This window comes from Aegilops tauschii, chromosome 7 (assembly GCF_002575655.3).
Source record: "Aegilops tauschii subsp. strangulata cultivar AL8/78 chromosome 7, Aet v6.0, whole genome shotgun sequence".
Classification (NCBI taxonomy): Eukaryota; Viridiplantae; Streptophyta; class Magnoliopsida; order Poales; family Poaceae; genus Aegilops; species Aegilops tauschii.
The window spans coordinates 4,680,348-4,701,599 of record NC_053041.3 but is presented as its reverse complement, the minus strand read 5'-3'; the positions used below and the strand labels follow the sequence as shown (position 1 = coordinate 4,701,599).

The following is a 21,252-nucleotide window of genomic DNA, read 5'->3' as shown; positions in this document are numbered from 1 at the left end:
TTAGTAACACTAATATTTCTTGAATAATTAGTTTGACCATTGTTTGACCACAGTTTGACCAGATTTGACCAAAATTCAAAAAAACTGAAATCATTATTTAGTAACACTAATATTCTTGAATAATTATTTAGTAACACTAATACTTCTTGAATAAGTAGTTTGACCATAGTTTGACCAGATTTAACAAAAATTCAAAAAAAACAGAAATTTGAGCATAACTTTTTTTCCTTTTAGAATTTGAGGATTCTAAAAGTTATAGCCGTTTTACATTCTGACCATAGTAACACTAATATTCTAATATACGTTTTTTCTGACATCGTATGCAAAAGTTATAGCCGTTTTACATTTTCCCTACACTTTTTGCAAAACATGCCCAAATTTAAGTTTTTAAATTTTCCTAACTAGTACATGTAGTAACATAACTACATCTGGAAGGATTTTAATTTTTGAAGTTTTTATCATTTTCTTTTGCTTTTTACAAAACTGAAAAGGCGATCCACGCGGAGGGGGGGGGTAGAGTTTGAAAATGGGACCTTTAGTACCGGTTCGTGCCATGAACCGGTACTAATGCCTCTAACCCCATTAGTACCGGTTGGTGGCTCGAACCGGGACTAAAGGTCTAATCTTTAGTACCGGTTGGTGCCACGAACCGGTACTAATGGGCATCGCACCATTTAGTCCCGGTTCGTGGCACCAACCGGGACTAAAGGTCCCATTTGAACCGGGACTAATGCCTGTACGGTGCCCTAGCCGCTCGAACCGGGACTAATGCTCACATTAGTCCCGATGCGTAATGCAACCGGGATTAATGCTCTTTTCTGGCCGAACCAAAGCCCTGTTTTCTACTAGTGCTCACCGCCTCGAGCTCCCATGAACTGCACGCCCGTGCTTCAGCCTTTCTTCTCCAACTCTGGCCGCCGTCGCCTCTCGATCTCCACCGTCGGTGATTAACCGTCAAATCCATACGCTCCTGTCCTCTCCCTCTACGTTTCCCCTCAACTAATTTGATGCCTCCTCTCTGCTCTTTTTTTCGCGAATACGCAAGAGTGCGTATCATTTCATTGATAGGAAGGGAGAGTACAAGAGAGCCTTTTTGAGGGTGGGATGCTCAGCCCACAATATTACATATACACGCCTAGGCCAGCAAAAGATTGAGTCCGCGAGCACCAGCTCGAGCCCAGGCCCGAGCCTCGTCCTGAATAGACGCAAACAGCGTCGAGATGGAGGGGATATCGCCGTCGAACACGCAGCGGTTGCGGTGTTTCTAGATGCACCATGCGGTTAGCGTGGCTAGCGTGGCAAGGCCCTTGCGAAGGCCGGAGGGGGATCCAGCGATGGCCGTCGTGCACCAGGGGAGGAAGTCTTCCTCCAGACGGAGGGTGGGTAGTGGCGCACACCCAAGCAAGCACATCATGCCATATTTGCCGAGAGAAAGGGCAGCCAATGATGATGTGCTACATGGTCTCCTCGGCCTGATCGCAAAGGACGCAGCGGTCGTTGTGCGGCAGGCCATGCCGGGCAAGTCTAGCGGCAGTCCAGCAACGGTCGAGGTCGGCGAGCCATGTGAAGATCTTGACTCGCAGGGGAGCCCAACATTTCCATGTCAGGCGCCAGAAGGGGTCCGAAGTAGAACCAGCGTACAAGGCCAGGTAGCAAGACTTGGCCGAGTACTTGGCATTCGCAGTCCATCTCCATTTCAAGCGGTCGGGGGAACTGGATAGCGCAATAGGCTGGAGCATTCTCCACAGGTTCACGTAGTCGGCGAGTGCACCAGGGGTCAAGGCGCCACGAAGATCGGCGATCCAGCTGCGGTCGCGGAGAGCCTCCGCGACCGTGCGCTTCCGCCGGCGCCGTGGGACTAGGGGTAGGAGGGAAGGGGCCATGTCAGAAACTGTCTGGCCATTGATCCAGTGGTCTGTCTAGAATCGGCAGGTCCGCCCGTCGCCGACGTCCCAGAAAGTCGAGGCCCGAAAGATAGCGGAGGCGTCGGGGTCGCTCGGGAGGTAAAGATGCGCCCAAGGTCTGGTGGGGTCAGTGCGTTGGAGCCACAACCAGCGCACACGCAGCGCAATGCCTTGGCGGTGTAGGTTCTGGATGCCGAGGCCGCCGAGCTCGAGGGGGCGGCAGACGCGCTGCCAGTTGACGGGGTCGTGCCCACTTTGGGTGTCCTTTCTACCGTGCCAGAGGAACTCCCTGATGATGCGGTTGACCTGCTTGAGCACCGGAGAGCAGATGGCAATGGCGACCATGATGTGGGAGGGGATCACATATAACACATGGCGGACTAGGGCAAGGCGTTCACCACGGGAGAGGAGAGTTGCGCGCCATGTGGAGAGCTTCTTGGACAGCTTTTCAACGATGGGCAGCAAGGAAGACGCCGATGGCTTCCGCACTGATAGGGGGATGCCGAGGTAGATGATGTGGAAGCCAACCACGGCGCAGGCTAGCTCGCTCTGGATGCATGCGATCTCGTCTTCCCCACACTGAATGGGCGTGGCCGAGCACTTTGAGAAGTTAGTGCAAAGCCCGGATGCCGCCCCAAAGACGCGCAGCAGCTCACGGATGACCCGTGGGTCGCGGGAGGAGGGGTGGCAGAACACGACGACATCGTCGGCGTAGATGGAAATGCTCGATGCAGCATGGCGGGCGGTGAGACACTGCAGAAGTCCACGCCGATGGGCATGCGCAAGTAAGGAGTCCAGGACATCGATGGCCATCGTGAATAGCATCGGGGAGATAGGGTCTCCTCTCCTCTCTGCTCTCTCTCTCTCTCTCTCTCTCTCTCTCTCTCTCTCTCTCTCTCCTTCTCTCTCTCTCTCTGAGCAAGTGGTAAGCAGCAGTCCATGAATTGTTCTGCAGCTCGGTTCTGACTTCTGAATCCTAGTAGAGCATGTCCACCTTGTAGAATATATCAATAAAACTTATAGTAATTATAATGTGTGCAGGCTACAGCCAATTTCAGATCATCATTTCACTAGTTTGTTCCATGTATGGGAACCCTGGTGTTTCCTGTCAACATCTTGCTGTCAAACTAATTACAAACATGCATCTCTCTTTATATCTCTTTAGTAATTACTATATCTGTATACATCTTTGGAGAAGGAGACGATAATACTAAGTACGAATATGTAATATGTTTGCAGGCTGATACACCCTTGACACGAACCTCTTCACGCACTACCCGGCCGCTAAGACAATGCAGCTCTGGAGCCGTCCTGCGAAGACACTGCCTATTGCGCTCAATGGACAAGCCATAGTCGACAGCCTCACTGAAAATAATAAGAGAAGGGTGTGGGCTAGCAGAATGGTAAGGGATGACCAACTCTACATAATACAGGTTCAGGGCATTGCTGGCATCACTCCCCCAACTACGCTGGTAGTCAAGAAGTTCCAAAACATGAACCCAGCACTGCAAGTAGACGACAATGTCCAGTACCGCTACATTTCGGAGATGTTCCTGTTAGCCAGCAACTCTCACGACAACATCATCAAAGTCGTAGACCTCATCCAGAGGGAAGACGCCATCATGCTCGTTTATGAGTATCCGGTGAATGGCAGCCTTCAATCCTGGCTGCACCAACCCATGGATGCTGTTCGGCCGCTGAGCTGGCCACAGAGGAGGGTCATTGCCATCGGCACGGCCAAAGGGCTCTGCCACATGCACTACAGATGCAAAAGGCCGATCATCCACCACAACATCAACTCCAACAACATCTTGCTTGATCAGAATTTCAAGCCTGTAATAGCCAGTTTTGACGCTGCACAGATGAATATGGCCGGGCTCGACCAACCGTTGTCAATGGTTGGCCTGCCTCTTGGTAACTTTGGGTACGCAGCTCCAGGTATGTTGGGGATCGATGCACGCAATGGAATTCTGTCTTAATTTTTCTTCATTACAGGGAATTCTGTCTACACTACCTTGGTCTTTTAACTAGTACTAATTAATGATTAACTGCAGAATATGGGGTTGCAGCAAGCGAGCTGACGGAGACGGTTGACACTTACAGCTTTGGGGTGCTCATGCTGGAGCTCGTCACGGGGCGGATGGCCAATGAAGCTGGAGCGGATGGTCATTTGGCAACTTGGGCGCGGAACAACTTCACTAAGCTGATGGCAAACCAACAGGAAATGTTCCAGAGTGCCGTGGACAGGGACATCCCAGATCAAGCGTGGTACATGGAGGAGATGGCAACTGTGTTCATGCTGGGCGTGGATTGCACTGTTGGGAATCCACAGAAAAGGCCGTCCATGCGGATGGCTCTCAAACGACTCCGCGGCGGCTTTGTGCGTGGCCCACTCCGTGGCCTCCTCAGCTGCTATCTGTTGTGATGCTTGTTGTCTTTTCTAGATGTCACGATTGAATGGTTCATATGATGACTCGGTTGAATAAATTTGTAGATACATCTCTAGTACAAGTAGTGATGTGGACTGTCCTGCCTTTTTCCGAGAACATTTTGCTGTCCTGCTGTGTTCACCTCTGCAAAATTTTGCTGCTTGTTTTCCTTGTCTGTGTGCAAACTATTTTTGCTGCTAGTTGTGAGGACTTGAGCAACTAGTATCTGACATAACATCATCCTGGGTATTGTCATTTGTTACATTCTGCAGGGACACGTTTTATGTCTATGTTCCTTCTACTGACTGAAGCAGAACTGAACTACCGGACAGGTATTGAACATGTACCATGTCTGTGTTTAGCTTGGAGAGCATTTACTAACAGTTGTCACTATTGTTAGCTAGGTTCAGTCTCGTTATGGTCCTCTGTTGTTTTTATACCATATTATTTGTATTTTTCCCTTGACTATTTGTCCCTGACACCCATATTGCTTTTTAATCTGAATGCCCCTGCAGTATCCATTGCTACAATGCTTTCTTCCATCACAACACAGCGATCGTAGGTAGTACTTACTACTTAATACCAGTCAAACCATCATTTACAAGCACTTATTATACTGCTGTCTTATAGCTTCATATGTTGTGTTTCCGTGGGTATTTCCCATGAACAGATGTACAGAAAACTTTCTTTCAGGAGACCAGACTGAACCTGATCGGTAATCAACCATCCCGCGTGCTCTGCCATTTTGCGGTTTTCCTTAACAAAGTAATATTCTTCTTTTCTGTTCATCTTGCATGTAATTACACACCACTCCATCTGCCTCCTCTGATACGAAAGAAGCACTAGCGGCCTGCCAAGGTATGAACTGACAAAAGATTGTTTCTGTTCTTGCTATATAAGGCACGATATGTGCAAATTGGACGAAACTGTTCCAATGTGTTTGTGGAACTGTTTGACAGTGATAGTCATACATGCCTGGGGAATCAACTCTGGTCTGAGTGTTAAATCATTAAAAAAATCTACCCATGAATTTGTTTTCAAAGGATCTTGATCTCTTGGGTAGTTCAGTGTATCTCCAGTCAGTTTAAGGAACTGAAATATAATATGTGGCCATCCCTAATCTGGATGGTGGTATGTCAAATAGCTGCTCATATCAACGCGGTCGGTCACGAAGGAAAACAAGCAGTAGAATTCTGCAGAGGGGAATCACTATTAAGAATATACCAAGACTGACAACCACCAATTCAAGAAGACACAAAAAAAGTTCTGACTCTATGGGGAGAGACAGCTGCAATTCTGGCGCAGCAGCCATCCTGTGGCAACACCGCCTATTGAGTACAATGATCAAGCCATAGTGGACAACCTTACTGAAAATAATGTGAGAAGGTTGTAGGCTAGCAGAAGGATGCGGGAGGATGAACAAATGTACTTAGTCCACGTTCAGGGCACTGCTGGCATTGGTCACCCAACCACGTTGGTCGTCAAAAAGTTCCAGAACAGTGGACGAAAATCTGGAGAACCGATGCAAGTCGGAGATGATCCTGTTAGCCAGCGTTCGTCAAGACAACATCATCAACGTCCTAGATGTCATCCAGAGGGAAGATGCCATCATGCTCGTCTACAAATATGCGGTGAACGGCAGCCTTGACTACTGGTTGCACCGGCGGGAGGAGGGCGACCCGCCGCTGAGCTGGCCAGGGAGAATGGCAATCGCCATCGCCGTGGGGAAAGGGCTCTGCCACTTGCACCATGGATGCAGCAAACCTGTTGTCCACCACAACATCAACTCTAGCAACATCTTGCTTGATCAGGATTCCAGTTGGTAACTTTGGGTATGCAGCCCCAGGTACGCGTGTGATCGATGCACAAAATGTCTTAACTAGCTAGCTTGGTCTTTTTTTTCTAGTACTGATAACTCATTAGTAATTGCAGAATATGGGATGGCGACGAACCAGGTGACGGAGAAGGTAGACATCTACAGCTTCGGTGTCGTGCTGCTGGAGCTCGTCACGGGGCTGGCGGCCAATGGAGCTGGAGCGGATGGTCATTTGGCTAGTTGGGCGCATAAAAACTTAGAAGAACTGATGGCAAACCATCTGAAAATGTTCAAGAATGTCGTGGACAAGGGCATATCAGATCAAGCAAAGTACTTGCAGGAGATGGCCTCCGTGTTCAGGCTTGGCGTGGATTGCACTGCCAGGGATACGCAGCAAAGGCCATCCATTCTGACGGCGCATAAACGACTCTGCCGCAGCCGTCGCCGATTCTGTGCCCTGCTATCAACTCCGAGGTCACTAAGCTGAACCAAGAGCCTTAGTTCAGGTCTGTTTGAAATGGTGCTATTTTCTGTGGCCTCCGCACCTTATTGCTTATGAAATAAAGGTGAAAGAGAAGGAAAAAAAAAGAAAGGAAAAAGGAGTCACCAATCAGCGGAATTTCAGTCACCAGTCACAGATAGTAAGTGCTACTGCATCTCTAGTTTGAAGTAACTGAATTCAAATGCAAACAGTTTCAGTTTCACCATCACGCATGCATTGCGAGCTTCATCGACCCTCTTCTCATACATACATCGATAACAACACAACACATTAACCTCACTGATTTCTGAAAAATTACACTCTTTGGGAAATTTCATGACCAACGTGTAATTTGAAACTGATACAAGCACAATAAATATACACATGAAGTGGACAAACAGTCTCAGAATTCACCTTCCAGCACAAACCGACACGCGACGACATGATCCAGTCAGAGAAACAAGCACATTCCCATGCTGGACAAAAGAGTAGCAGTGTCAGCCACCCCTGTACGCCTTACCAAGAGGGCGTGTTCCACGCAAAGTATGCACGCGGCAGTTGAAAACCCAAACTTGCATAAAACCATCAGCTTCAGCGCAGACTCTTGCCATATACATGAGGAGAACACTGGCCACTAATACTTGAGACCATAAATCAGAAGGCAATAATACATTGGGGAAAAAATAAGTATCCTTTCTACAAATCAATCACATCAGAAGAATGCATTTGATTCCCAACTTTGTATTGTACTTTGAAGAAACTGAACATAGTTGACACTTCACGTTTTGAAAACTTAACATGGACTGCTGTCAATATAGAGCAAAACACTAACAGTCCGGACGAGATACAGCAGATGCAGAAGGAATGCATCAAACACTAACTACTTTCAAAACTCTTCAATATCTAGTCAAGTAAGCCACCATACAAGTTAGGTGGGGAACATAGTTTTATAAGAATAGTTAAGCACTTAAAAGCCTATTTTTATCTGCGCACGCAACAAAGAACGGCAAAGGTCGAAAAACAGATCCTCGGAAATTAAGTAATTGTGCACTGAAATAATAGCAGTATTCCATAGAAAGTTTGCAGCAGATGAAAACCCAATCGTCAATGAAATCCATTAGCTCCAGAACCGTACCAATAGTTGCAAGAGAAGCATCTAAAGGTTTCTATGGCAATAACAATTACTTAAGATACAAGGTTTCTAGATAATATTTTGCATCAACCAAACAGTAACTGATAACTGTTAGCTCGTACCCACAAATTTCCATCCAATTTCCTCGTATGACAAACAACTGCATACTTCAGTGAGAAGCTTCAACTTCATGCCCTGCGCTCCCATCATCACCAACCAAAGAAGGAGGCCAGGCCATATTATACGGATGCGCACAGCCATTAAATTTCCCCTCCACGAGCAACTCAAGCACCAGGGTGTCCAATGACAGGGAGAAGAACCAGCAGTGGAGCGTGCCGGCAGGGGTCGTGCATGTCGTGGACAAGTAGACGTATCCAGACCTGACCTGCACAACTTTGAGGGAGTCAATTGCAAAAAACCACCACATTTGTGGCTAGGTTTGCAGGAAACTACCAAGTCGTTAATCTGTTGCAAAAAACACCGTAAAATCTCTTAACCCGTTGCAAAAAGCACTGAACAGCCGTTTAGCCTCGTTTGATCTCTTTTCCGACAGGTGGGCCGCGAAAACGCTGACGTGGCGTGCGGACAGGCAAACGGCGCCGTTAGGAAGAAAACGTCAACACGCCGCGCCGGTCGGTCCGGTTCAGACAGTCCCCCCCGCGCCCCTGTCCTGTCTCTCGCCCCGCTCCCCTCTCCTCTCTCGCCCCTGCTTGCCGACGGTGATGGCCACCTGGTGTGGCAGCGATGATGGCGGTGGCGGTGGTGCTGGCGATGCATCTGGTGGCAGTGGTGCTCCTGCAGATCCAACAGAGGTTTGTGGCAGTTCAAACCCATCTCAGGCTCCGCCTCTTCCACAGCCGCCGTCGCCGTCTTACTGTGCTGAGTACGCGGCGGCGAGGGCATTCGCCAAGGCCGTGAAGGAAGATCCAGAGGGGAGCCATCACTACGCATCCTCCTTCGGCGGTGTCTCGTAAGTTTTCTCTTTCCATACCCCGATTTGGTTTCTAGGGTTCTAAGTGTATGTAGTAGGCACCGTCGCCATTATTGTTGTTGTAGGTTGTTTATGTGGTCAGACATGTAAGTGAAGTGTTTATGTAGTTCTAGGGTTCTAAGTGTATGTAGTAGGCACCTAAACATTAAAATTTTTAACTGAATTTTTAACTGAACTTTTAACTGAATTTTGAACTGAAACTGTATTTTTAACTGAACTTTTAACTGAACTTTTAACTGAATTGCTTTACTTGAACTGTAGATTGAATGATGAAGTGTGGGAAGTCAGATTCCATTTCCATGACAGAGATAATCTTGAAAGAAGCCTAAATGTGGATGATATCACATTTTACAATCTGATTGCACTAATAGAGCTTGAAGGATATGGGATGACAGACTTTATGTATTATGTCAGAGATCCAGGTGTTGGGGTTTCAGGTATGGAAGAACTGACAGATGATGATAAGGTGGAGGAAATGTTGGATGACCTAGTTATCAAAGGTCAGAAGTTGGTGAACATAACAGTCATCAGAAGTGATGCTCCAAGACCTAGTGATTTGAACATTGGACCAGTTTGTGAGGAGCAGGTTCCATTATCTGAAATAGGTGTGCCAGTGGTGTATGAGATAGATACAGCAGGAGTACTGTTTCCTAGCCCAACAAAGCCACAACAAGTGCCAGTGCAGGTCATTAACACACAGGAGAGTACATTTTTGAAGCAGAAGTGTGCACCAGTAGCAGAATTTGCAATGGAGCAAGACCAAGATCAAGAGCAAATTGAGCAACTGATGGAGCAGAAGAGGAATGAAGAGATTGAGAAGTTCAGGAAAAAGGGGAAAGAAAAAGAGAAATACAAGGCAGCTAAAAGAAAACTTCCAGAGCTATTAGCTGAAGATTTCACTGATAGTGACAGTGACACAGATTTACTAGCAGATGAGGATATAATTGCTAGGCTTGAGGCAATGAAGAAGCATAGAGGTGATCCACTTCATCATATTGAAGGGGACACTGATGTGGATGAGCCATATGAAGCAGATGAGGAGGAGGAGGAGGAGAAGGCACCAGAGGAGGAGGAGGAGGAAGGGAGCAGCATAGGAGGGAGTAAAAGAAAGGGGCCAACTACAAGATCTCATTCTAGTTTGGATGAGATTATTGAGGAAGATTGGTTTCCTTCATCTGATGAGGAGAGCAACCCTGGTGACCTAAGTGAGGAGGACAATGATGGGGCTCAAATACCATGTGTGAAGCTTCCAGCTGATAGGAAGAGCAGGGCTAAAAAGAGGAAGCCTAGAGTTTGGTATGATGAGCAAAGGGAGAACCCAGAAGAGCAATTTATGAAGAAGCTTTGTTTCCTAGATGTGACCCAGTTCAGGAGGGCACTTCTTAATTTTCACATCTCACAAAATAGGAACCATGCCTTCCACAGGAACTGTCCAGACAGGATTATAGCTGTCTGCAAATTTGAGAATTGTCCATTTTTCATTGCAGCTTCTCAGATAGCACATGAGAAGACATTCTGTATAAAGAAACTGAACTTGCACCACAGCTGCCCAGTAGTAGGAGAGAGCACAAAAGTTACTGCTAAGTGGTTGGCACATGAATGTGAGCAACAGTTGAGGACAGACCCCAACACACCTGTCCAGACTATAATTTCAAACTTGAAGCAAAAGCATGGAATAGAGGTATCTATACATATGGCCTATAGGGCAAGAAAGCTAGCTAAAAATGTAGTCCTAGGAGATCAGAAGGCACAATATCATAGGATAAGGGATTACCTAGAAGCTGTGCTAGAAACCAATCCAGGAAGTAGATGCATTGTCACAACAAAGCACCTGAAACTACATCCAAGCAAAAACCCAAGATTCCATGGCTTGTTCATCTGCCTCAATGCTTGCAAAGAGGGTTTCCTTAATGGTTGCAGACCATTCATAGGTATGTGCACACCTACTAATTAACTAGTGACTCTACATTTATATGTGCACACCCACTAATTTGTTGGTAATCTACTTGTGATCTTGTATGATAGGTGTTGATGGTTGCTTCATAAAGTTGACAACAGGGCAGCAAATCTTGGCTGCCACTGGAAGAGATGGAAACAATAACATATTTCCCATTGCTTTTGCAATAGTGGACAAGGAAAACACAGCAAGCTGGTCTTGGTTTCTTACTCAATTAAAATATGCCATTGGTGGTGAGTCAGGCAAGTTTGGCTACTACACTATTATATCTGACAGGCAAAAGGTACTACTATCTCTACTCTAATCATTGCTTGCATTGCTTATTAATTGTCTTTGTTTATTAATTTCATACATGGCATTGTTGTAGTATTCTCAAACTGTAGTTCATTCAAACAGGGCCTTCTTACAACCATAAATAATGTATTCCCCAATTGCAAACAAAGATTCTACCTTAGACATATTTATCAGAACTTTCAAACTGCTGGTTTTAGAGGGGAAGAGTTGAAGAAATACATGTATCCGGCAAGTTATTCCTATACTGAGCATGGTTATGTAACTGCAATGGAAGGCATGAAAAAGGAGTGTGAGCCAGCTTGGAAATGGCTATCTAGGATACCAAAACATACATGGGCTAGGCATGCCATGGACAACAATTGCAAAACTGACTTGGTAGTGAACAATATAAGTGAAGTTTTTAACAAGATGATACTTGATGTCAGAGCGTCGACGGCATCCACGATAACCTAATATGATCATCTAGGGTGCCTCAGCGTCGACGGCATCCACGATAACCTAATATGATCATCTAGGGTGCCTCGGCGTCGACGGCATCCACGATAACCTAATATGATCATCTAGGGTGCCTCGGCGTCGACGGCATCCATGATAACCTAATTTGATCATCTAGGGTGCCTCGGCGTCGACGGCATCCACGATAACCTAATATGATCATCTAGGGTGCCTCGGCGTCGACGGCATCCACGATAACCTAATATGATCTTCTAGGGTGCCTCGGCGTCGACGGCATCCACGATAACCTAATATGATCATCTAGGGTGCCTCGGCGTTGACGGCATCCACGATAACCTAATATGATCATCTAGGGTGCCTCGGCGTCGACGGCATCCACGATAACCTAATATGATCATCTAGGGTGCCTCGGCGTCGACGGCATCCACGATAACCTAATTTGATCATCTAGGGTGCCTCGGCGTCGACGGCATCCACGATAACCTAATATGATCATCTAGGGTGCCTCGGCGTCGACGGCATCCACGATAACCTAATTTGATCATCTAGGGTGCCTCGGCGTCGACGGCATCCACGATAACCTAATTTGATCATCTAGGGTGCCTCGGCATCGACGGCATCCACGATAACCTAATTTGATCATCTAGGGTGCCTCGGCGTCGACGGCATCCACGATAACCTAATTTGATCATCTAGGGTGCCTCGGCATCGACGGCATCCACGATAACCTAATTTGATCGTCTAGGGTGCCTCGGCGTCGACGGCATCCACGATAACCTAATTTGAACATCTAGGGTGCCTCGGCGTCGACAGTATCCAACATATCCTCATTCCATCATTTAGGGTGCCATAGTTAACATCAATGACATAGTTAACATCATGACAGTATCCAACAACTCTAGTTAACATCATGACAGTATCCAACAACTCTAGTTAACAACATAGTTAACATCATGACACCATAGTTCAAAGCTTACAAGACATAGTTCAAGGCTACACCATATTTCAAATACTGCAAACTGCCACTAGTTCACACATTACAAGCCATAGTTCAATGCTTGAAACTTAAGATAATGACCCACATGGTCAGATTACAAATCACTCTTCATCGCAAATATCCTTGATGTCCTTCAGCTTTCTCTTGTTCTTGTCACTAGCTTTGACAAGATCAGCAATGTGAAACTCCAAATTCCTCCTCTCAGTGCTCAACTTTTCCTTCTCCTTCAAATGAGCAAACTTCAGATTCCTAATCACATTACCTTGGGCAACCTGAATGCTCTTCAACTGGTCAACCTTTTGCTTCAGTTCTTTGTTCTCAGCATCCATTGCACCCAGCTGTTCCTTCAAAGCTGAAATATTGTTGTCCAAAGGAGGAGTGATCTCCTCATGTTCACCTTGTTGGACTTCATTTTCCTTGGGAATATTGTCCTGGGTATCAAGTAGGTTGTTCACATCCTCAACAAGCTTCTCATAAGTCTCCTGTAGCTTGTTCTTCTGTGATGTGAGATTGTGGACAAGTGATGAATGTTCCAGACATGCCATCCTATTAGCACGCTGGCAATCCTCATACAAAAGCCATAGTTTGTGAAGAGCATTCTGCAGATGCTCTAGCCACTCCTCATCTACCCAATGAACAACACCACAACTGCTTGCTTCCTGCAAAACAACAAGTACAAATGCATTTACTTCCTTTTTCACTTCACTTCTATTCTGGCCACTCCTCATCTACCCAATGAACAACACCACAACTGTTGGCAATTCTATTCAGTCTATTAGCAAATAACAAGTACAAGTACAAAACAACTATAGTATACTGCACATGCACAATTCAGCTCAACTTTGAATTTATATCTGAATTTTTAACAGCATACTACACTGAATTTACTTCATTTATACCTTAATTTTTAACAGCACAATACAATTCAGTTCAATTCATTTACTTCATTTATATCTATGAACAATGCACTATGATACTTTTTAACAGCACAATTTACTTCACTCAGTCACTATGGATACCTTAATTTTATATCTTTGTACTTAATTTTTAATAGCACAATTTAATTCATTTACTTCATTTATATCACTGTGGTGTTGTTCATTTATATGTATGAACAATTCATTTACTTCACTCAGTCACTATGGTATGGTACATGACAGTACCTTTAACTAAACTACTAGGTGAACAGTGAACATGAACAATGAACAGTGAACATGAACAATGAACAGTGCATATGAACAATTTATAGTTTCTTCACAAAATGAGCAAACTACAGACTTTTGCTAGCACTCACATCAAGTCCACAGGCAATGAACCTCCTCCCAGTGCTAATCCCTTCGAAGCAAACATGCCTCTTCGCCGGCTGGCCATGCTCACACATCACCATCACCTCATCATCAACACCAGAGTAGTTCGGGTCCTCGATTGTAGCCGGGATCTACATCAACAAAAGAAACGCACAAAATCCATCTCACGGGTTCAAATCGAGCAGGAAAAACAAAATCCCCAAACCGAAACCCTTGCTCAAAGAACCCTAGCTACGAGTTCAAATCACTGACCTTGATAGGGGAGCCGCCTGAAGAGTACTCGTAGCCCGATTCCTCGCTGTCGTCGCTCCACGAAACCATGGCGGACGGCGGCCAGCTGGCTTCTCACCGACGGCGACCAGAGCCAGAGAGAGGAGGCAGAGGAGAGGGGCGAGAGAGAGAGAGGCGTGGGGCATCTGTCTGGCGAGCACCGACAGGACCGACCGGCGCGGCGTGTTGACCGTTTTCTTCCTAACAGCGCCGTTTGCCTGTCCGCACGCCACGTCAGCGTTTTCGCGGCCCACCTGTCGGAAAAGAGATCAAACGAGGCTAAACGGCTGTTCAGTGCTTTTTGCAACGGGTTAAGAGATTTTACGGTGTTTTTTGCAACAGATTAACGACTTGGTAGTTTCCTGCAAACCTAGCCACAAATGTGGTGGTTTCTTGCAATTGAATCACTTTGAGGTCACCCTGCAGCTCCAGAGCAAACCCCTGAGTGATCTCATCGATTTCTTCGCTCAAAGGTATCATGTTATGCAGCACCCAATTATCAAGTCCATAACCGTCCACACCACGGATCCAAACATGTAGGAAGAAACCAGATTCATAGACAATGCATAACCGTCCATCCTTAGTCTCCTCGGCCATGAAATTGTACCCCTCCACCTTCACCTGCCAGGGTAGCTCCACAGTGGTGATAACCATGGTCGCTGCGTTGATCTTTATCATTCGTCCTTGGCCATGGTAAGGCCAGTAAACAGAACCATCCACCACCATTCCAGCATCGAACTTTAGGCTGCAGTCACCACCAGTGTGCATCCACGGGTGGACGACCCAATCCCATGTCTCCGACGAGAAGATAGCGACACGGATCCTTCGCTGATCCGAGCAGACGCAGACCACACGGAACGACCAGGGGTTCTCATCAGAACACAGCAGGTGGAAGCCAAGGTAGGCAAAATTGCGGCGCCTCCCGGCCTTGACACCGTCAGGCAACGGGATGACGTCCACAGCCCAGGTCATGGGGTTCACGGCGGCGACGGACGGCTTATCGAGCATGTTCCATAGATTCAAGTTGTCTTCGGTTTGGGTGAGGATTTTTGGTATCCCTGATACTTTGCTACACAAAGACGGTTTTGAGGAAATTGCCTCATTCCTGGGAACTGTTCAGGATGTGGATATGCAAGCTTACAGAGATACTGATATTGTCAGGGCGAAAGTAGGGGTGAAAGACCCCAAGCAAAATACCTGAGGTGGTGGAACTAACTGTAGACCCATACATATATTACATCTTTTTTGAGGTGGAGGAGATTGTAGAACGTGGAGGGGCTCTAAGAGATGGTGTGCTTATTGCAGAAGAAGACGATGAGAACCAGATCGATAGACAGTACAGTAGGGGAGCAAAAAAGTATAGGAACGATACACATGAAGTCGGGCAGGGGTCTGGTGGGAATGAAGATGAGACAATGCATGATAGATTGGAGATGCGGAAGACTGAACTAGCAAGGGAAGAGAAAATCAGACAGGAAATGTTGGAGAGGAAAAAAAAAGCACAAGAGGAAGAGGAAATTGTAGCACAGTCAAAAGGCCTGGAGGAGATTAACCGAGAATTCTCCACAGATGCTGAGAGAATGGATTTCAGGAACGATGATTATGTTCAAGAGCAGATAGACTATGGAGAAGACATGGTGGAGAGTACACAAGTCATACAGGATAGAGTGTTGAAGGAATATGGCAACTATTCAGAGGAAGTTCTGGATTCTCAACCTGAAAAAGTCGCCAGTAAAGTGGGCATTGTGACTGATGCAAGACAGGTAAATAGGCAAGTCCTAGGGGAAAAACTTAAAGATGTGAACAAAGGCAGAGATGGGGTGGTAGATGAGGAAAGAAGGAGGACTCAGAGAGATATTGGCGATATGCATACATTGGATAAAGCTGTAGGAAGGGTGAAAGTCAGAAACCTGGAGACTGCCCCAGGTATGAAAACTCAATCTTCTTCTGTAGAAACTGAATTTTCTAGTTCTAGTCTACCTACTGTTTTGGATACTGCCCATGGAAAGTTAGTGCAGATAGCTGCTGGTCTGGGGTTTAAATTAGGAGGAGATGATGTAGAGATAGTAAATAATGTCCAACATTTGAAAGACTTAGAGGCTTCTAGACTTTCTGTTTATAATGCTAGTGTTAACAAACATAAGGAAAGTATTGTTATTAATAATAATATTGCAGAAGGTTTTAGTATCGAAGAAATAGAGGATTTGCTCACTGACGATGAAGGTAAAGAGCAAGACAATGAGGAATTGGATAGTATGATTAGAAACATTGCTGGATTAGGTACTGTTTTACAGAGGAGGAAAGATAGTAGAGAATTTCATAAGGGGGTAGTAGTTGGAAAGTTTAGAAGCAGAAGTAAAGATAGTAATATAAAAGGCACGAAACTTTTCTGATGGCTGGTTTGTTCTGGAATGCCAGGGGACTGGGTGACCCTGAGAAATTTACATTTATTAAAAATGCTTTGGTAGAGTTCCAACTTAGATTCATTTGTATCCAGGAAACTAAAAAAACTACTTATAACTTGGCTTGGCTTGAAAGTGTTAGTGGTAATTGCCCTTTCTCCTGGTGCTTTGTTCCCGCTGTTGGACAGTCAGGAGGTCTTTTGAGTGGCATTAATACTGATTTTTATGATATCTTAGATTCTGAAAAAGGATGTCATCATATTAGATTCCTTGTCCGAGATAGGAAAAATGGAGAGAAGCTAAATATAGTAAATGTTTATGGAGCTTCGCATAATAAGGATAAAGAATACTTCCTAGTTGAATTAGTTCATATTTGTAACTCTAACGCTTTTCCTATTATTGTTGGGGGAGATTTTAATATCATAAGGAAAAGGGGGGAGTCTAATAGGAATAAACCTTTAAATAAGTGGTCTACTCTGTTTAATGCAATTATTGAGAATTGGGAGATGAAAGAAGTAGAACTAAATGGGAGAGCTTTTACTTGGTCAAATAATCAAGAAAATCCTGTTTTTGAGAAATTAGACAGAATTTTAATGTCTCTATCTTATGAGAGTTTGTTTCCTCTGATGTTTCTTCGAGCTCTTCCTAGAGTCCTCTCTGACCATGCCCCTCTTTTGCTTGATTTGGGGATGAACTTACCTAAGATAGTGAGACCTTTTAAATTTGAACTCTGCTGGTTCCTAAGAGAAGATTTAGATACTTTAGTATATAATGTCTTGTGTGATGCTTATTATGGTAAAAATTTGCAAGATCTGTGGCAAAATAGAGCTAGGATACTTAGAAAAACGCTCAAAGGGTGGAATCTCAACTATGTTTGGTTTTACAAAAAGCAAAAGGTTTTCCTGATTAGAGCTATAGATGAGATAGACAGAGAGAGTGAATTAATTGGTTTGACTAAAGAAAAGTATATGTTAAGGAAAAAGTTAGAGGAGGAGCTTTCAAAGATTAATAAAGAGGAGGAGTTAATGTGGTTGCAGAGATCGAAAGAGAAGGAACTATTAGAGGGTGACGCTTTAACTTCCTATTTTATATCTAAAGCTAGTAGTAGAAAAAGGAAAAACAAAATTACCTCTATTAAGACTGCTACTAATGATGTGATCCAGGGGGACAAAGATTTATTGCTTTTTGCCACTTCCTTTTACAAAAATTTATTTGGCCCTGTTATAGGTATGAATAATCTTTCCCTTGATATTAATATACCTGTGGTCTTGAGTGATGCCGATAGGAAAAATTTGGATAGGAAGTTTACTTTAGAAGAGATTAAGATTGCTGTTTTTGATATGAAACCTAACAAAGCACCTGGACCTGACGGATTTCCTATAGAATTTTATCAGAAGTACTGGCATATAATTGGAGTGGACATTTTGGAGCTTTTCGGTGATTTTTATGAAGGAAAATTAGATTTAGGTAGATTTAATTATGATGTCCTTATGTTAATTCCAAAACGTGCTGACGCTCAAACTTTACAACAATATAGACCAATCTGTTTGTTGAATGTAATTTTCAAGATTTTTACAAAAGTTTTAAATAATAGAGCTATTACTATAGCTGATAAGATTATAGCTCCTGTGCAAACAGCTTTTATTAGAGGAAGGTATATACTAGATGGGGTTATTGTGCTGCATGAAGTTATGCATGAAGTCCATAGGAAAAAAGAGAGTGCTGTTTTGTTTAAAGTAGATTTCGAGAAAGCTTATGACAAGATTAACTGGGAGTTCTTGTATTTTGTCATGAAGAAAAAAGGCTTTTCACCTAGATTTATTGGTTGGGTCAAGCAGACAGTAGAGAGGGGTAAAGTAGCAGTCATGGTCAATGATCAAATTGGTCCTTTTTTCGAGACGAAAAAAGGACTGAGACAGGGAGATCCTTTCTCCCCCATTCTTTTTAATATTGCCATCGACATACTTAATTTGCTTTTAGCTAAGGCACAAAAATTGGACCTTATCCAAGGATTAGCACAAGATTTAATCCCAGATGGCATTAATATGTTACAATATGCGGATGACACCATTTTCATGTTTAGACACAATCTGGAAAGTGCTAGAAACTTGAAATTAATTCTTTGTTTATTTGAACAATTGTCTGGCCTTAAAGTTAATTTTCACAAGAGTGAGGTTTTTTGTTTTGGTGAAGCTAAGGACAATCAGGACAATTACTCTACAATATTTACTTGTGCTGTAGGAAAACTTCCTTTTAGATATTTAGGTATGCCTATTAATGCAATTAGATTATATAATAGTGACTGGAATTGGGCTGAGGAGAAAATGGAGAAGAAGCTAAGTGTATGGAAAGGGAGGTACAGATCGTATGGGGGGAGATTGATTTTAATTACCTCTAGTTTAAGCAATATTCCTTTGTATATGATTTCTCTGTTTGAGCTACCCAAAGGTCCTAGCAAGAAGATGAACTTTTTTACGAAAAGAATGTTATGGCAAGAGGAGGAGGGAGCTAAAAAGTACCATCTAGTGAAATGGGAAGATGTTTGTAGACCTAAAGAGATGGGGGGTTTAGGCGTCTTAGATCTTGACATTATGAACATCTGCTTACTGTGCAAATGGATCTGGAAACTTGAAAATGGCAGTGGTGTGTGGCAAGATCTAGTGAGAAAGAAATATTTAAGTAGATGTACCCTTAGAGATAGCAAGAAAAAACCTGGTCATTCTCATTTCTGGCAGGGTCTAATGAAGGTTAAACCAATTTTCCTGCAATATTGTAGGAAGATGGTGGGTAATGGGGAGAGGACTATGTTTTGGAGTGATGGCTAGGAGACAAACCTCTTAGCGTGCAGTTCCCTAGACTTTATCTGCAACCTTTAGTTCAAATTTCACTGTCGCCAAAGCTCTATCTGATAATATGAGTTTGATTAGATTTAGAAGAGTTTTATGGGGAGACACAGCTGATATGTGGTATGAGCTCAAAAATCTATGCAGTAAAGTAGTTTTAAACGATCAAGAGGATAGATGTAGCTGGCTGCTAACTAAATCTGGTAGATTCACGGTTAGATCTTTGTATCTTGCTTTAAAAACAGATCAGGCTGCCTGGCCTCATAGGAAACTGCGGCTGGCGAGGATACCACTGAAAGTTAAAGTTTTCCTGTGGTTGATGTTTAAGAATAGTGTCCTAACTAGAGACAATTTGGCGAAAAGAAACTGGAAAGGAAAGGATAAAAACTGTAGTTTCTGTGATTACCCAGAAACGGTTGATCACCTTTTCTGTACATGTGTGGTGGCTAAGTTTGTGTGGGGTGTGGTTAGGAATGTAACTGGAATTCTTGACATTCCATGCAAGATAAAAGAGTTTACTGCCTGGGTAGAAAAAATTCCTAAGAATATTAGGCAAACAATAGCAGTGGGTGTTTCTACGGTGTTTTGGACTTTGTGGAAAGCTAGAAATGCTGCTACATTTCATCATGTTTACCCTCATGACCCTAGTGTGTTGTTCTTTCAAATATCTTATTGGATGTCTTACTGGGCTGGTCTACAGAGAAAAGAAGGGCAACAGATGTTGCGGGCCGTCGCAGCACTGCTGGTTGATGTTGCGAATGGTTTCTTCAACAAGAGCAGAGGATGGGCGCCCATGGTGAAACGTCTTGATATCGGAAAGTAATTATGTCTGTACTGTTAGCTGAACTTCTGTCCTCCCTGAAGAGTATGTGGCGATGGGTGGGGAAGAGGAGCCATGTGTGGTTACCTCTCACCTGGGTGTGCATTTCTTATAAGTGTGGAGTTTTTTTTAGTTGCAAGCTTTATTCTCTTGGTTGTCTAGTTGCTGATGCTTGGATGTCATGGTAGGACATCTGGGGGCTGGATGAGATCTGAAGAATACTTGATATGTTTTATTGGTTTCCTTTCATGCAATGAAATGAAATCGGGGGCATGCCCCTCAATTCAAAAAAAATGTTCCATAGGAGGATGTATCCATCACGGCAGTCGGTGATACTCCAACCCGAGAATGCGCCAGCCTTGAGTGGAAGGGAAGTGAGGTAGAAGTCCCCGCGGCGGAGGGCAGCGGTGACGTCGGGATCTGACCGGCGCAGAGGGACGAATGAGGGGGTGGTAGCATCGTCAATTTCAAGGAAGAGCCCGATGAGGGGCGCCGGGTGGAAGGCGCGGAACAGGCGGCGGAAGGATGAGGAAGAGCGGATGGCTCCGAGCCAGGAGCGGCAGGTGAGCGCCGCACGGATGAGAGCCGGGAGGTTCGGGAGGCGGAGGAAGATCTCGCGAAGATCATCATCACAGAGGGATGATATGGTTGTGGCATTGGAGGTGGTTGTGATGGTTGTTGCTGTGGTGGTGGTGGTGGTCGTGGTGGTAGTGGTAGTGGTGCCATCGGCGGCAGAGGAGGAGCATGTGGTGGTGGTGATTGTTGTGATGGTTCTGGTGGTTGTTCCGTTGCCGGTGGTAGTGGTGGTAGTGATCGTGGATGGGATCAACGGAGGCTCCGCCGGTGGGGCAACCATTGCTGCGAGCAGTTCACTGCCCATTGCTTGAGACTCGAGGTGATGCAGATTCTAGATCCCTGGTTGGCCAGCTTTTCTGAAGATAGTTCTTTAGGAGCACAGCGTTATTTGCTTGCGGCCAGCTAAATAAAACGAATGCATGCTCCCAGTTAGTTGATAAACTAGTTGTTGAAAGTAACAAAACTGGAATGCAAACTCATGAGGAAATAAATAGCAGCAGTTACAATAGCCCTTATATGACAAAAGTAGCAATTAGGGGGACTTACAATCCAGTGATGCCTCCATGGCTCTGTTTAG

At 44.7% G+C, this 21,252-nt stretch overlaps 5 protein-coding genes across 5 annotated transcripts; 3 read left to right on the top strand and 2 right to left on the bottom strand.

Moving 5' to 3' along the window:
- Positions 1–1,919: 1,919 nt before the first annotated feature.
- On the bottom strand, positions 1,920–2,717 carry LOC141026623 (uncharacterized). Its single transcript, XM_073503458.1, has one exon. It carries the CDS (start codon positions 2,715–2,717, stop codon positions 1,920–1,922), a length of 798 nt encoding a protein of 265 aa, XP_073359559.1.
- A 479-nt stretch (positions 2,718–3,196) lies between these two features.
- LOC109738020 (uncharacterized) lies at positions 3,197–4,329 on the top strand. Its single transcript, XM_073503457.1, has 4 exons — positions 3,197–3,459; positions 3,617–3,731; positions 3,812–3,842; positions 3,959–4,329. The coding sequence occupies exons 1-4, from the start codon at positions 3,197–3,199 to the stop codon at positions 4,327–4,329; spliced, it is 780 nt and encodes a 259-aa protein (XP_073359558.1).
- A 1,745-nt stretch (positions 4,330–6,074) lies between these two features.
- Positions 6,075–7,061, top strand: LOC109738008 (probable serine/threonine-protein kinase PBL10). Its single transcript, XM_073505210.1, has 2 exons — positions 6,075–6,179; positions 6,266–7,061. Exons 1-2 carry the CDS (start codon positions 6,083–6,085, stop codon positions 6,634–6,636), a joined length of 468 nt encoding a protein of 155 aa, XP_073361311.1. The 5' UTR covers positions 6,075–6,082; the 3' UTR covers positions 6,637–7,061.
- Positions 7,062–7,931: 870 nt separating this feature from the next.
- On the bottom strand, positions 7,932–20,979 carry LOC109738018 (uncharacterized). Its single transcript, XM_020297128.1, has 4 exons — positions 20,395–20,979; positions 14,443–15,042; position 13,991; positions 7,932–8,155 (listed from the first exon to the last, which is right to left on the bottom strand). Exons 1-4 carry the CDS (start codon positions 20,977–20,979, stop codon positions 7,932–7,934), a joined length of 1,410 nt encoding a protein of 469 aa, XP_020152717.1.
- Positions 8,485–9,791, top strand: LOC141027797 (uncharacterized). The gene is made up of 3 exons (XM_073505222.1): positions 8,485–8,732; positions 9,015–9,704; positions 9,788–9,791. Exons 1-3 carry the CDS (start codon positions 8,485–8,487, stop codon positions 9,789–9,791), a joined length of 942 nt encoding a protein of 313 aa, XP_073361323.1.
- Positions 20,980–21,252: the final 273 nt, after the last annotated feature.